The 14543-nt window shown below is 32.0% G+C and overlaps 1 protein-coding gene across 2 annotated transcripts; it reads left to right on the top strand.

The window, feature by feature from the left end:
* The first annotated feature begins 385 nt into the window (after positions 1–385).
* LOC125053506 (mitochondrial glutamate carrier 1-like) lies at positions 386–14496 on the top strand. 2 transcript variants are annotated; one of them, XM_047654871.1, is made up of 8 exons: positions 386–593; positions 988–1046; positions 3151–3285; positions 3923–4072; positions 7171–7304; positions 8615–8813; positions 11171–11311; positions 11840–14496. In XM_047654871.1, the coding sequence occupies exons 2-8, from the start codon at positions 1006–1008 to the stop codon at positions 11976–11978; spliced, it is 939 nt and encodes a 312-aa protein (XP_047510827.1). In that variant the 5' UTR covers positions 386–593; positions 988–1005; the 3' UTR covers positions 11979–14496. The 2 variants fall into 2 exon arrangements, with proteins under 2 accessions (XP_047510827.1, XP_047510828.1); XM_047654872.1 differs by having other exon boundaries at positions 386–596; positions 989–1046.
* Positions 14497–14543: the final 47 nt, after the last annotated feature.

Genomic DNA, 14543 nt, shown 5'->3' with positions numbered 1-14543 from the left:
TGTCTTGGAATCAAAAAGAATGGCAAAGGGTGTATTTTTTGAATATCTCGAAAAGCGAGACTTTTACTGAACATAAATTTTATTTTCCTAAGCTGCCACAACGTGTATTCCCCCAGATACCATATTATCCATTCATTACGCCTCACAACTGTTTATATGTATATAAACAAGCTTAAACCAAACAACTTTTGTTTATTATTTTAGAGTGGATTCAACTTGCTATATTATATTATTAACAAATAGTTTTCTACAAATGGCAAGAAAATAGGAGATAATAACATATTATTATAATAATACATAGACGTTTAAAAAGTTATCGCCGAAGTCAATGTGACTTGAAAGTTGATAGATTATTTGATTCATTGTTGGTTGTGGTCTGTGGTTCCTTGACAATTGCCATCAATCAATTTTACTAAATTCAAAATCAAAAAATCTTCCGGCTATTCTCGACTCGTGTAAAATCACTAATCAGTTGAAAATTTTATTCTAAATTCCAATTTTCTTAGCAATGCAATAGCAAGGATTGAGGGCTCTGGCATTTATAAATTAAGTGGGTGTTCAAGAATTAATTCGGAACCACTAACTTCTGAGCGGTACGTTTTATTGATTCTGAAAAATTACGTAAAATTAATAAAACATTCTTAAAAACATTTTTTAATTGGAGATATTTATCGTTTAGGGTTTATAGAATTTTAATAATTCATTTTGTCAGGTATTAATTAAATCGTAATATGCACCTTATAAAATGGCTAATTTTAAGTTTTGGACATTTCAATCCTTCAAAATATATATTAATTTATGTATATACATTTATTGTATCGACCTTAAAATATTTAAATACAAGCGAAAATATTAAACATATCAAGAAGCTCTTAAATTAGTTCTCCTTAGAAACTTTATTGGTGTATTGAATTATAAATATTCTAAAATTTATATGAATATTTTTTTTAAACCCTAAAGTAATCTAAATAGTTTATTTTTGTTCAGGAAAAAAAATAAGCAGCTATGAGTAAACCAGGACAGCCTCCACCAGTAGCACAATTTAAGTAAGTTACAAAACTTCAAAAGTAAATATAAATTATGATTCATTGATGGAATGTAAGAAAATTATTTGTCTTAGAAAATTCAAAGAACCTATGGCATTGTCAAGTAATGAAGGGTGGTTTTACTGTAATTATAGAGAAAGGGTGTTTATTTATACTGCTTCATAGCTGGAAAGTAGGTCAGTCTCTATTAGGGGCTAATTAAAAAAAAGTAAAAAAATTTGTGTATAATTCATGAGCATATACAAAGTGTTGTGACTGTACAATTTGAGTAAAACATGTTAAGAATTAAATAAATTACACCTAGGATAAGATTCAGAGTTAAGACTGCTCCAAGTGTATTCATAAAATGCGATACATTTTTAACAAATGGGTGTAATTCTTACTGATTATCACAAGTCAACAAAAAAAATATTTTTTTTTGAGTCTGTTATTTAGTGAATATTTTCTGATTGTATACATCGAAAAAGAAGCAGAAACTCTATTTATAATAAATAAAGTTTGCTTTTGTACCTTTACACAATGTATATACAATACAATGTAAATAGAGCTCTTTCATAAAAAATAAATTTCGTTGTAGTAACTACAAAAGCAAACTTTAATAGATAAAAATATTTTTTCTTTAATTAGTTAGGCATAAGTAATCAAAATCAGAGGTACAGAACGCAGACTCAAAATTCGTGTTGACCCGTGTTATTCTTGTCTCTGAATCTTACCAATAGTGTCTATAATATCATCCAATATTCTTGTTCATTAGATTCATATTTTGGTAAAGTAAGTGATATTGCTTTCTGTTTGTGCTTAGCAATATATCTTATATGTATCTGTTTATCTTTTTTATCTTTTATCTCCAAGAGCAGGTGATAAATTAATATTTTAACACCTTTGAATGTATATATGTATATGTTACTAAGACTTGTCACTATTCTTTATTATTATTGATAAGCTCTATTAAAAGATAAAATAGGGTAAAAATATTATTAAAATGTATTTGTTGTATATATCAACCCAATGTAGAATATTCTCATCTCAATTTAGTCGCAATACACATTTGTTTTTTTTAAATATTCCAAATAAATATCAAGATGTGTAAGGCATGTTTGTTTTTTATATGTAAACACATAGCCAAATCAATTTACCTTTGGTAAATGTTTATAAAAAAACCCACAACTGTTTTAGTAGCAAGAATCTTATAAGACACTTCTAACTCGTATATATTAAAGTTCTATATTGATAGTAAAATATTATAGTTATGCTGAGTATGTTGTCAATTCATTTCTCATATTGCCAACAATGAGAACTAGAATAAATTATTTTAATTGAGAAGGTCATTCTATTCATTATAATTGGTGTATGTGGAAATGCTAATTTTAAAATGAAGCTTAATTTGACTGCTATTTCGATTTTTGAAGTGAAACTTCTTTATCTGGGTTGGAAAAAAATGTAGTGTAACATTTTTTCGTTACGCGTCACGTTTTTCGGTTACGCGCCATGTTCCTTTTTGAAGTCAAACTTCTTTATCGGCGTTGGAAAAAAATTTACCGTCACATTATTATTTATTATTCGACACTTAATATTTTAATGACAATTAAATTCATTAAATTCCTAACATATTATCTTCCTTTTTCCGTCCCTCTAAGTATCGGAAATCTAAACTTTTAGATTTGTATAAATATGAACAGCACTTCAAGATTAGTTTGCCACTGAAGTTTCACTTCTGACATGTGTACTTTGTACACACACACTTTTTTTTTTTAATTTTAAGTACTTATCTTGATATTGTGTAGCTCCTCTATCAAGATCTAAGCCACGTTACCTGTCTTAAGAAATGTTAGACATTTACAGTTTTACTGATCTTACTAAACGACTTCTTCCATGTAAGACCACACATGCATGAGTAGTAGTATTATGACATTCCTAGGTGTGTTCAACTATAGGTAGTAGTTAGCATAGAGAAATACATTTTTTTAGGGAGTATAATATGATTCCTGGTTATCTTCATATCCTTTCTATTTAGGTCAGACTAAATCTCTTTTAATTAGGACATTAAGCGTATTCTTAATCTCGTATACGAATGAACAGCATATTGTATGCTACAACTTTTCAGCCCAGTACCAAAGATTATAAACGGTGGCATTGCGGGAATCATTGGCGTCTCCGTCGTGTTCCCCTTGGATCTTGTGAAGACGCGATTGCAAAATCAAACTGTCGGACCAAATGGAGAGAGACAATATAAGAACATGTAAGTATTGCCTGTTGAATTTCTGTGTACAAAAATCTTATATTTACATCAAGGTCGTCTATTATGCCTAAAATGTGGACCCAACGAGAAACGTTTATGTAATTTGGATGGTGGGAATGGCTGTGTATGTCTGGTTTCGTAGATACTAGATGGATGGCGGGATTTATTATGCTCTGGTTTTCTGTGAATATAAAGTTTCAATTTAGTTCACGCGCTGTAAAATATTCTTTCCTATTCTAGACAATTCCTGATAAATCTAAAATTCAAGGTTATTTGCAACAGTTGTTTGTTTTTATGATTCAAAACAATAATATGTTATTTTAATTTCCATAGACTATTAGCTGACGATCAGGCATAAATTATATCTCCATGATTACCATTAAATCTTCTATAATATTATCTTTTGACCAACTATTATATGGTAAACTGAATATTGTATGAACCATATCTACAAAAGCATAAACTTTTTGTTTTCTTGCAGTAGTTATTCGTAAGCAAAACGCTTCCTAAACTTAATTAAGACGTTGAGCCAATTACGACATCGGCGAACGCTACTTAAAATTATTAATTCCTTCGTATTTCTTAGTTGAAACGCAGTTAAGCATGACCTGAGTTTTAATTGAGAACATTTTAACAGGCTGGATTGTTTCAAAAAGACATATGCGGCGGAGGGTTACTTTGGCATGTACAGGGGATCAGCAGTTAACATCATCCTCATCACTCCAGAAAAGGCCATAAAGCTCGCTGCCAATGACATGTTCCGTTTCTACCTTACACTGCCGGATGGGTAAGTCTCTGTATATGGTCTAAAAAAATTAGCTAGCCATACAAATATACGAATACCGTGCTACACAAGAATACCATTCTAAATAATCCTCTAACATGTAATTTTTAATATTGTTGCGTTCTCTCTATTGATATTAATCTGCTTGTAGAGGTTAGAAAATGGCTAATTCTAAATAATGAATCCTAACAATTAAAACCTATTTCAAATTAAAAATAATTTTGTAACTGTCGAAAGATTCGAAAAGTCCGGCCTTTTTACTAAATTCTTTTATTAAATCATACATTATAAAGACACACAATTGAAATAAAGAATCTAGATGTAATTGATTAATTAAAAAAATCTAAATCTTAAAAAATTTTCTACGCATAGACTATCCTGATAAAAACATCATTTGGTATTGTCTTTGATTGACATAACCTTTACTTGAATTTGCATTCAAGGACAACTAGATAGTGATAAACCTTATATTATACCTAATTAAGCGATTATTCACAACTGCCTACATGTGTTTCCATCAAAACCTTAAGTTGTCAATTACATCGCATACTTTTATTTTCTTTCTGCCTTCAAAATATCTAAAACCAATGGCGCGCTACAACGTTTATATCTGGGCCTCAGATTTCTTGATCTGTTTCATGATTCTGTTGCCTTCTATGCAGGACACACGCCGTTGAATGTTTGTGTTTAAGGCATGCCGGTTTTCTGACGATGTTTTCCTTCATCTATCGAGTGAGTGTTACGTTACGTCCCGTGTGAGATACGGGACATAGACAATGTCGTTTGGTGCACAGCCGGGGAACTGATTCGCATACTGAAGCCATTAGACCAACATTGCTCTCATCGATATAATATCTACTAATGTATGTAATTGCAAGTTAGTTTGCCGCGCACCACCACTTTGTGGAACCAGCTGCCCACTGAAATATATCCGAAACAATTCGACTTAGGGTCCATCAAGAAAAGAGCGTCCCAATTCATAAAAGGCCGGCAACGCACTCGCGAGCCCACTGGCATTGAATGTCCATGGGCGGCGGTATCATTTAACATCAGATGAGCCTATTGCCCGTTTGCTTTATAAAAAAATACGTTACGCGTGACTTTAATCTAGATAATATATGTAGTTAATTTGAACGATGTGCTGTGCTTAATAAAAATCCCGCTATGCAAACCTTTATGGATTCAGAAAATTATGCCAAAGCGCTCGTTATGCTGCAGCTATTAAAACTAGCTCTAGACATTTTAATGGAGCAATGCCAGGCCGTATTAAAGATTACATTTTTAACAACTTCTCGCGTCACTTCTGCCGCTTTTTATTTATAAAAGTAATCTTAGCTATCCCTTGTTTCATAAAGTTGATTTTATGATTTTCTTGTATTTCGTATTGATAGGAATTAAAGTTCAGACCAATACGACAAAAAAATTCTTAATGAATTAAATCGTACGTTGCTGCGTTTTAAAGTTACACAGGGGTTTAAATCTGTAATAATGAAAAACCTCTACTTATCATTTGCTCGTCCATTCGATTTATTAGAACCCCCTGAATTGAAAGAATTGAAAGACATTTTACTCACTGACTTACCCGTTACAGTTCGCTGTAGTCCGCGAATCTTGAGGAAAAGTATAATGGCTAATTAATACGATTATTCGTCAACGACAATTTTTTTTTTTAATTTTTATTGACTCGCAAACATAGTATGAATTCCGATCCAAAAAAAAATTATCGGTATTCAAAAGTATAAGCAAATCGTATAGATATTTAGTTCGGCAGCTCCCTAGTACTTTAACCTCGCATTATAATTAGACTGAAAACATTTAAATGCAACTGTGATTGACCGTCTAAAATTTTAATAACATGATTTTCAGCTACACTTTATTGTAGCACCTGTTAAAAGTATAGAAACGTATATCATATAAAACTTTGTACCCGTCTAATATGAACGCCAGGGAGAGTTATTTATAACTGTCGCTATATTGCGAATATTGAATTGGGTCGTCTACTGATTAAAATATTATTTTTGAATATGTTTTGTTTCAACTTTTGTAGACAGTTTCGGTTTTATTGTGTTTATGATTCGGTGTATAAATTTAGTTAACGAATTACATAGGTTAACGGACCATTTTTATTGTCCGTTGAGTGAACTGACAAAAGTTCTATTATTTGTTAGTGCCTATAGTAGTTAGTAATTTTTTTATTATGTTATTTTGTTTTTCCTGATTAATTTATTATTTTTGTTTTTGGTTTCGTCTGTAAATTTTATTCACTTGTTGTGCACTCTTGTCAATATAGGGTCCCCTGTTAGGACAGGAGTGTTTTTATAAATAAATAAAAATAAAATAAAAAAATTAATAATGTGTAGGAGGCGCTATCTTTTATAATCTATCTACAGTCGCAATTTTAATAGATAAGAGTGACTTAAATAAATCTCTGCATATCTGTTACACGAGTTATATTGCCATAAAATATTATTGTGTAAGAATGACTTGGTAATTTAAAAGTGTCTGTATAATGACTTCGTCTAACGTAGAATTAGACGGAACGATTTTATTTAATCATCATCTGAAGCGGGGGACATATTATCTTCTTATATTATTTGTTAAGTTTACACGGTTTATTGATTCTCTTATTATCGATATGTAAGACTCCGTAGTCTGCGGTCCCATGATAGGGTAAAGGTCACGGTGTTGAAACTTTTTGATTTCAAATCAATTACGGAGACTTTATTTTGTTAATGCTAAATGACATATTACTTGGGATTCAATCCAAGATTGCGTCGCGTGTGACAATGAAATAACTAAAATATCTATGTATAAATAATAAAACTTATTTAAACTTTAATACGAATAGATTTTTGAAACTGCGCAATATAATATTTATATTGCAGTATTATTATACTGGCATATGGAAGATCTAAGCCTTACTTAGGACTTCGGGTAATCAGTAACGAGACTTAGCGCGCACTATAAATCGTGTACCTATGTTATATGAATTCGACATACGACATACATACATTCATACTTAGCGCAAATCTTGATTTTGATATTACTTTCAGTTCATACATTATATTTTTTTAATGACTTTGGTTAAATTATCTTTCCAGATCACTGCCAGTATTTCGTCAAATGATCGCCGGTGGTAGCGCAGGCGCTTGCCAAATTGTCATCACAACACCTATGGAGCTGTTGAAGATTCAGATGCAGGACGCTGGAAGACTCGCCGCGCAAGCTAAAGCGGGTATTTGTTTGTCTATATAAGCATAGTTTAGACGCAAGTTGTGCGGGTTGAACAGATTTTTTTTAAAACACAATTCACACCAATTGACCTAGTCCGATGCTAAGCTGGTGAAGCTTGTGTTATGGGTACTAGGCAACGGATATACATACATATTATAGATAGATAGACATATAAATACATATTTAAACACCCAAGACCTAAGCACAACACCAAATGCTCATCACATCGATGTTCGTCTCAGCCGGGGATCGAACCCGGGACCCATGGATTCGCAGTCAGGGGTACTAACCACTAAACCAATGAATCGTCAAATCCGTGTTTGAGTTGGTTTTGTCATTGATTCTTATAGAAAAAAACTGACGCGTCCAATTGTAATTTTTAACTTTGTTGGCCGAGTTAGAAGGAGGGCTTCAGATTCAGAACAGATTTCAGGATGACATAATACTATTTGGTGTTAATATATTAAACGTTAGTTATAAAGAACTTCATGGAGATATTAAGCTCAATCTTCGTATTTACCTAATTATCTGTTTACAGACTTATGAATGTAGAATTATTTTAAAGGTTACACAAAAAAATATTACTGATAGTATCCAAAAGATTATTCTATAAGTAAATATATTAAATCATAGACGACACACAAAATCAGCAGTCTGTGAACACATACTAGATAGGCCTAATCACTACATACGCTTTGACCAACCGAAAGTACTTGCGAAAGAGAAAAGATTCTTCCCAAAATTGGTACGCGAAGCCATTGAAATCAAAAAACACCCCAATTTCAATAGAGAAGACGGCCTAAAATTGTCAAACACCTGGGATCCAATAATATCCAAATTAAAACCTCAAAAAGAAACACAATCCGCGAAATAGAGGACACCGTGAGCCATTGCCAAAACCCTCCATCTTTTAGTCGATACCAACTCCGGGGAAATAAATACAGATAATGCAACTTTCTCTACAGCTGTGATACTTTTTGACATTCAACATCTTTTGTCTTCAGTCACCGTGACCACGCACGCTGTAAAGCTCGCGAAACGTCGGATAAATTTAAAATTATGTTAAATAGTTGTAAATTTATAATAATACATAACTTCAATCCGGTCAAAATAGTGTTTTATTTAAATGAGTAAAAGTTATGTCAATCAAAGACAATACAATATATTAATCGTTTAACTATTTTCACTCAAACTCTTTCGACATGTAATGCTTGTGTCTCGGAACCCCACGATATGAAGGATATATGCCAAAGTGATCACGCTTCTCTGCCTATTCGAAACTATTATTATTAACGCTTGCGGTTTTTTCAGAGGGCCGAAAATTCGAAAGAGTCACAGCTATGCAATTGACTCGTAAGCTGGTGGCGGAGCGCGGTATTTTTGGGCTTTACAAGGGTATCACGGCAACTGCGGCGAGAGATGTGTCATTCAGTATTGTCTATTTCCCATTATTTGCGACACTCAACGATCTTGGGCCCAAAGAGCCGGGTGCCGCAGCGCCACCTTTTTGGTAAGTTTTAATAAAAGGATAATAATTTTTCATTATAATTCAGAAACATACATATTTATTTTACTTTAGCCAACTACTCCAAGATTTTTTTTCTTAATACCGCAAACTTCTAATTTACACTCCTTCATAAATTCTCCTTCGGCAAATGGTTTTAATGCCATTGCTAATTTTGGGCTAACTATAAAACTAGCTTTCACAACATTATCAAGTTGTGTTCTTTGTTTACGAAACATTTGTTGCTGTTTTTCCAAATTGCGGTAAGCTTCTGGATTTTGTCTGTTCTTAATTGTCCTGTCGGGGGCCTCATAGCCTAGCGGTCTTATTAAGTGGCAGCTAGGTGAGGGGTACCGGGTTCGATTCCCGGTTCGAGGGCAAGTTTTAATTTAATTTAAATTTGTTCTCGGCCTTTGGGAGAGTTGTGCGGTACCGGGCGAGTGCCTAAACCGTACGTGGAGGACATGGTCGAATTTCTAAGGCAAAAAGCACGAATTATAAAAAATCTTATACTTGACGCTGGCTAATGCACAAACCGTGCCAGAGCCATAAAAATAATAAAAAATAATAAAAAAATTGTCCTGTCAGTGAGTGCAGCGTAGCATGTTTAGTTGAGTAATGCCTCTTTGTATTGAATTCTTTCATTACTTAAATGGATTCATTACACAGCAAACAAATAGGTGTACCATTGTGCAAGATGAAAAATAATTCTTCAGTCCATTTTTCCTGAAACTGGAGACCCCTTGTATCTACTTGTCGTTTCTTTCGCCTAGACATCATTTTTGTTTACGTTACGTTCAAAGGATTTGATGTTTGCCTGTTCTTTGTTTCACTGCCACTCCCGTAAGTAATATTTTTTTAATTGTTTTTTTTTAATGTCTCGCGTGCCGGGTCATATCTTACAGCGGGCCGGATGCGGCTCTTAATCTCTAAGCCCTACAGTTATACACATAAGGGAACTCTGAAATATGAAAAATATAATTCACAACTCGTAGTAAAGTAACCTGCAACCTGTATTCGGCCATTACGTTATTAGTGAGAGGATTTCAGAAGTCGAAATATATTTCGATATGCTTTATATTTATATATGTAAGGGCTAGTTGATCTAGTTTTTAGGGTAGGAAATCAAACACTCCAATGATGACTGGATTCACTATAATTCGCTTCTTAAGATTCTTAAGAATATGTTACATATAATATGTTAAGAATTAAATTAAATAAATATTAAAAGCTAACAATATCTTGCTTTAGCTTTATTTTATAGAAAACTAGCGATAAGCGTATACTTGTTCCGTAAGAACACCCTACGCCGAAAATATGATGTAGTGGTTTGCTCTTATTACGACCTTGGTTGTAGCGACCATTAAGCTATAACAACTTTATACGTATTTATGCTTTAAAGTCCCTCGAATTTAAAGCATACTTTAGTATAAAATTGATGTGGCTATAGCGATTTTGGATGTAACGCCGAGATCGGGTGTAGCGAATGAATCATTTGTAACAAATTCCTAGAAATCCCATGCAGATATTACGACCGGAGTCAAAGACTCCGATTTATTTATTTCGCAAATATTTCTTATCTTTTGTTTACATTCACACAGATGGTCAGCAACTGTGGAGACCTGCACCTTTAGTTAATAGATATCAGCTAAGTAGGTAGGTAAGGCTTTACGTTTCGGAGTTTAATTTATGGGTCAGTTTCAAAGTGATATTCTGAGTTATTTTTAATGTACCAGTGAATAACTATGTGTGCAAATGTTTGTGCAAAATAATAAAGTAATTTAAACTATACCCATGTTCGTGTCTTTATCTCAATCATTGCCTGGATATAACGACGAAATCAGAGTCGTCCCTTCATCGTCGTTATACGCGAAATCCACTGTAATTGTAAATTATTGTTACTAAGACAAGCATATTATTTATTTGATCGACTTTTGATTGTAATAACTAGTTACACAAATGTAACCGTGCAGGTGTCAAGCTTATAGTGCACCGCAAAGTTTTACCTTATTTTGTCCACAGATTATATATAAATAATCATGAGACTTTAATTCAGCATGTATGGTCAAAGTTAAACCTGACACAGCCTATGAACGTGATTTTGAAGTGTAATAATAGCTGTATTACACTTCTATTTACTTTATAAGGCAAAAAGTTATAATTTAAATAGAATTTTAATTCTTTTCTATATTTTATTAATTTAACAATCATATCTTTCACTTTTTGCACGATATTGCTATCATATCGTTTTGTCAAAAACAGCAAATTCTCTTAAGATTTTTAATGTGTTAGTAAAATTTGGGCTTAGGTGGCCTTACACGTCCGTTATGTGTTAAAGAGGTTATTTTCATTAAATATTTTAGGTGGTCCTTCGGATCGGGTTGTGCGGCTGGATCAACGGCCGCGCTCGCAGTTAACCCCTTCGACGTTGTAAAGACTCGAATGCAGACTCTGACAAAGGGAAGTGGCGAAAGACAGTACACCTCCATCCTAGATTGTATCACGTGAGTATATTACACTAAATATTCGGCTAACTTCGTATAGAATTTGAATGTATCAATACACGACACTGACAAGCGACCTCCCAGTAGCTAAGTCATAATTTAGAAATGAACCACCTTAAATAAGTTGAATCAACTTAACTAAGGCTGGTTAATCATTAAAATAGCATCTTTTTGTGAAATTACTTTTATTTTGTAATGAAAAAAATAGGTTAGAACACTATTATGATACTGATTGAGGTAGATTAAGGATAAAATGAGAACTTTAGAGACGCTTATAAAATTATAGTTCCGCCATTGCAGTTTCACGCAATTGAATTATGTTGATTAATCTGAAGGTCAGTTCCAGCAAGCAAAAAACTTTGTTACACTGACAACATTTATTTACAAGAATTATTTTGATCGTTAATTTATGAAAAATAAATTAAATATGTTGTAACAAATAAGGATTATATTAGTTCGCATAACATCCGCTACCCCGTTTTCATTCCTCAAAACACTATTTTCTAAAATTTAGTCATAAATTTTCAGGAAAACCTTAAAGTTTGAAGGGCCAACCGCCTTCTTCAAAGGCGGGGCGTGTCGTATGATTGTCATAGCCCCGCTCTTCGGAATTGCGCAAACCATCTATTATCTAGGTCTAGCCGAGAACTACCTAGGCATTAAATAAATTTACACAAAGTTACACATGTTTTAAGTTTACTGTGCATTTAATTTCGACCCAATTATAGTAAACTATTTATTTTGCTTATTTAAACTATTTATGTGTATAAAGAAATTTAAACTACAAAAATGTAAAACCTACGTGTAAATGGGGTAGTGACGTTGGACATATATACTACAACAATACTATGAATATTTGAAGAACTACTTGGCAACATAGTGTCACTGACTAATCTAATTTTGGTAACTCATTTAATCGTGCTGATTACTGGAATCACTTAAGGTAACAAAGAAGACTTACTGCGAACTATGTGTCAAAATCTAATGCATTTTTGACGTACGTAGCGCTAAGGCTCGTTTCTAAATATCTCCGAAAAATTAACAAATTGAAAGAAATGTGTTCTCAGTCATTATGAGTCGATTTACTATAAGTCAAATTTAAAGTTTTACATTTAAATTCATATGTAACAACCACATTTCGGAACTAAATATAATAAATGCTAGTTCCTCGTCTTTTATGTCAAAGGATTTTAAATATTCGCCTACGAATATGACGAACTTATACTACGTCACTACCGAGAGTTACAAAAAAAACCTGGTACGGAGATAGTCGCCATAAAGTTGGTATTTAACAACACAATATGATTTTGCGTGTTTTAGTTCCTGAACCATAAAATTTTCCGAAACGCCAAAAATGAGAACACGTTTTTGTTGTCTATGAAAGTAGATTTCATCACCATTATTATCTATACTAATTTATTTATTTGTAATTATAGTTTATTTTGATAAATGTATTGTTGCGTTAAATTATTTTATTGTTATGATGCCCTATTTAATATTTATATGTTCCTTTTTATTAAATGACAAAAGCATGTTGCTGACACAGTTTAGTACAATTTTCTAGCTCAATTTATTTTAAATTTTAGTTTAAGCTCAGCAATTATATATAATAGATCTAGCGAAATTATTATTTTAATGTTCACTGTTTTAACTGTAAATTTTTTATTTTATTTTATTCAATTTAATATTGTCGACATGACCAAATTAAAGTGGTTTGCGCTTATATATAAACTGCATAATAGCCTGCATAAGGCTGTTGACCTTGAGCGAACAATATGTCCGCGGTTTTATTGATTTAAAAAAAAAACAAGTCCACGTAAACCAACTTCGGCAATAAAAGGAATTGGAATATGGATGCGTATTTTAAACTCAGTTCAGTTTAGGATTTTTCTTTTATTTGAAATACTATATTATTTTAAATGTAAATTTTTGTGGCTAGATTTAGAATTGATCACTTATAAAAATTTTTTTATATAATACGCTATGTTTTTTTTGGTAGTTCTTATTATAAATTCCTTATATTAAATAACTATAAATTCTTATCTTTGCGTATAGTCTTATTATATATTAATTATTGTTATTTGCAGCTACATACATCTTTTATATTTGACAAATTAGGCTTAAAGACGATGTGATCGTGATATTTTGTTGCTACATTTTTAAATTATCATGAATGGTCATTATATCTAAAATAATATTCAATTATAATGTTGACAATAAATGTTTAAATTGTTAGTAATTAAGTGTTGCTATTGTATAGCCTATCTGGGGAAACAATGGCATTTAAAAAAACATAGCTTTTTTCGTCATATTGTAATTTAAAAATAGATAAGCTATACAATAACATTATCGTAGCTAGGCTTTATGTTCAACAACAAATTATACTAAGCTTATCTTAAAGGTCAATAATCTAGCTACGGTTTTAAATCAAACCATACACAAACCACATTAAAACATATTCAATATTTGTGACCGAAATTTTACTACAGATTTATTAAAATAATTGAACTTTGTGAATAAATGAATCTCAACAAATTTGGTAATAAAACCCGTTTGGTTTGTGTATGGGTGCTCTGTGTCAATTGTTAAATTATGCATTTGAATGAATTCATATTTAAATAAGTCATATATCCAGTTCAAATATAAATGTGTACCTATCGTGCTAAAGCTAGTCATATTATAATGCTTGTTACTTTTATTTTAAAAAGAAACTGACAACATTACAGTGGCCATATAAATAATAGACATTTGAACACATTTAAAGTATGAAACAGAGACTGAATTAATTTGTTACATACTTGTAAACATATATTAGCTCAGAGCATATGAGTATATTTTTTCGTCGTATTAGGAGCGCATTTTTTAAAAACAGGAATAATACATAATACGCGCTAAATTTACATAGACCTTGTCCATTGATTAATGTGGAAATTAACTATATATTTGCTTGTAACATTCCTTATAGCATTAAATTTGCATTTAGTTTTATATAAATCTTCCTTTACCAAGACAATACATTTGGCTGTTTTGAATGTCGTCAATTACTGGAGTCCTTAAGACCATGTCCATATTGAATAGCTGTTACATAGATTTCAAACTGAACTGGATTATTTAGATTATGTTGCGGTTGTTAGAACTTGAGAGATTTGGCATAGATCTAGGTGTTCAATAAACATTGTATGATTTATATTGTTTTATTATTACCTAAAATAATTTGGGTTTACCATTGTTG

The sequence above is a fragment of the Pieris napi genome, chromosome 11, assembly GCF_905475465.1.
Source record: "Pieris napi chromosome 11, ilPieNapi1.2, whole genome shotgun sequence".
In the NCBI taxonomy this organism is placed as follows: Eukaryota; Metazoa; Arthropoda; class Insecta; order Lepidoptera; family Pieridae; genus Pieris; species Pieris napi.
Note: the sequence above shows the minus strand (reverse complement) of the source record. Positions and strands in the feature narration are given on the sequence as shown.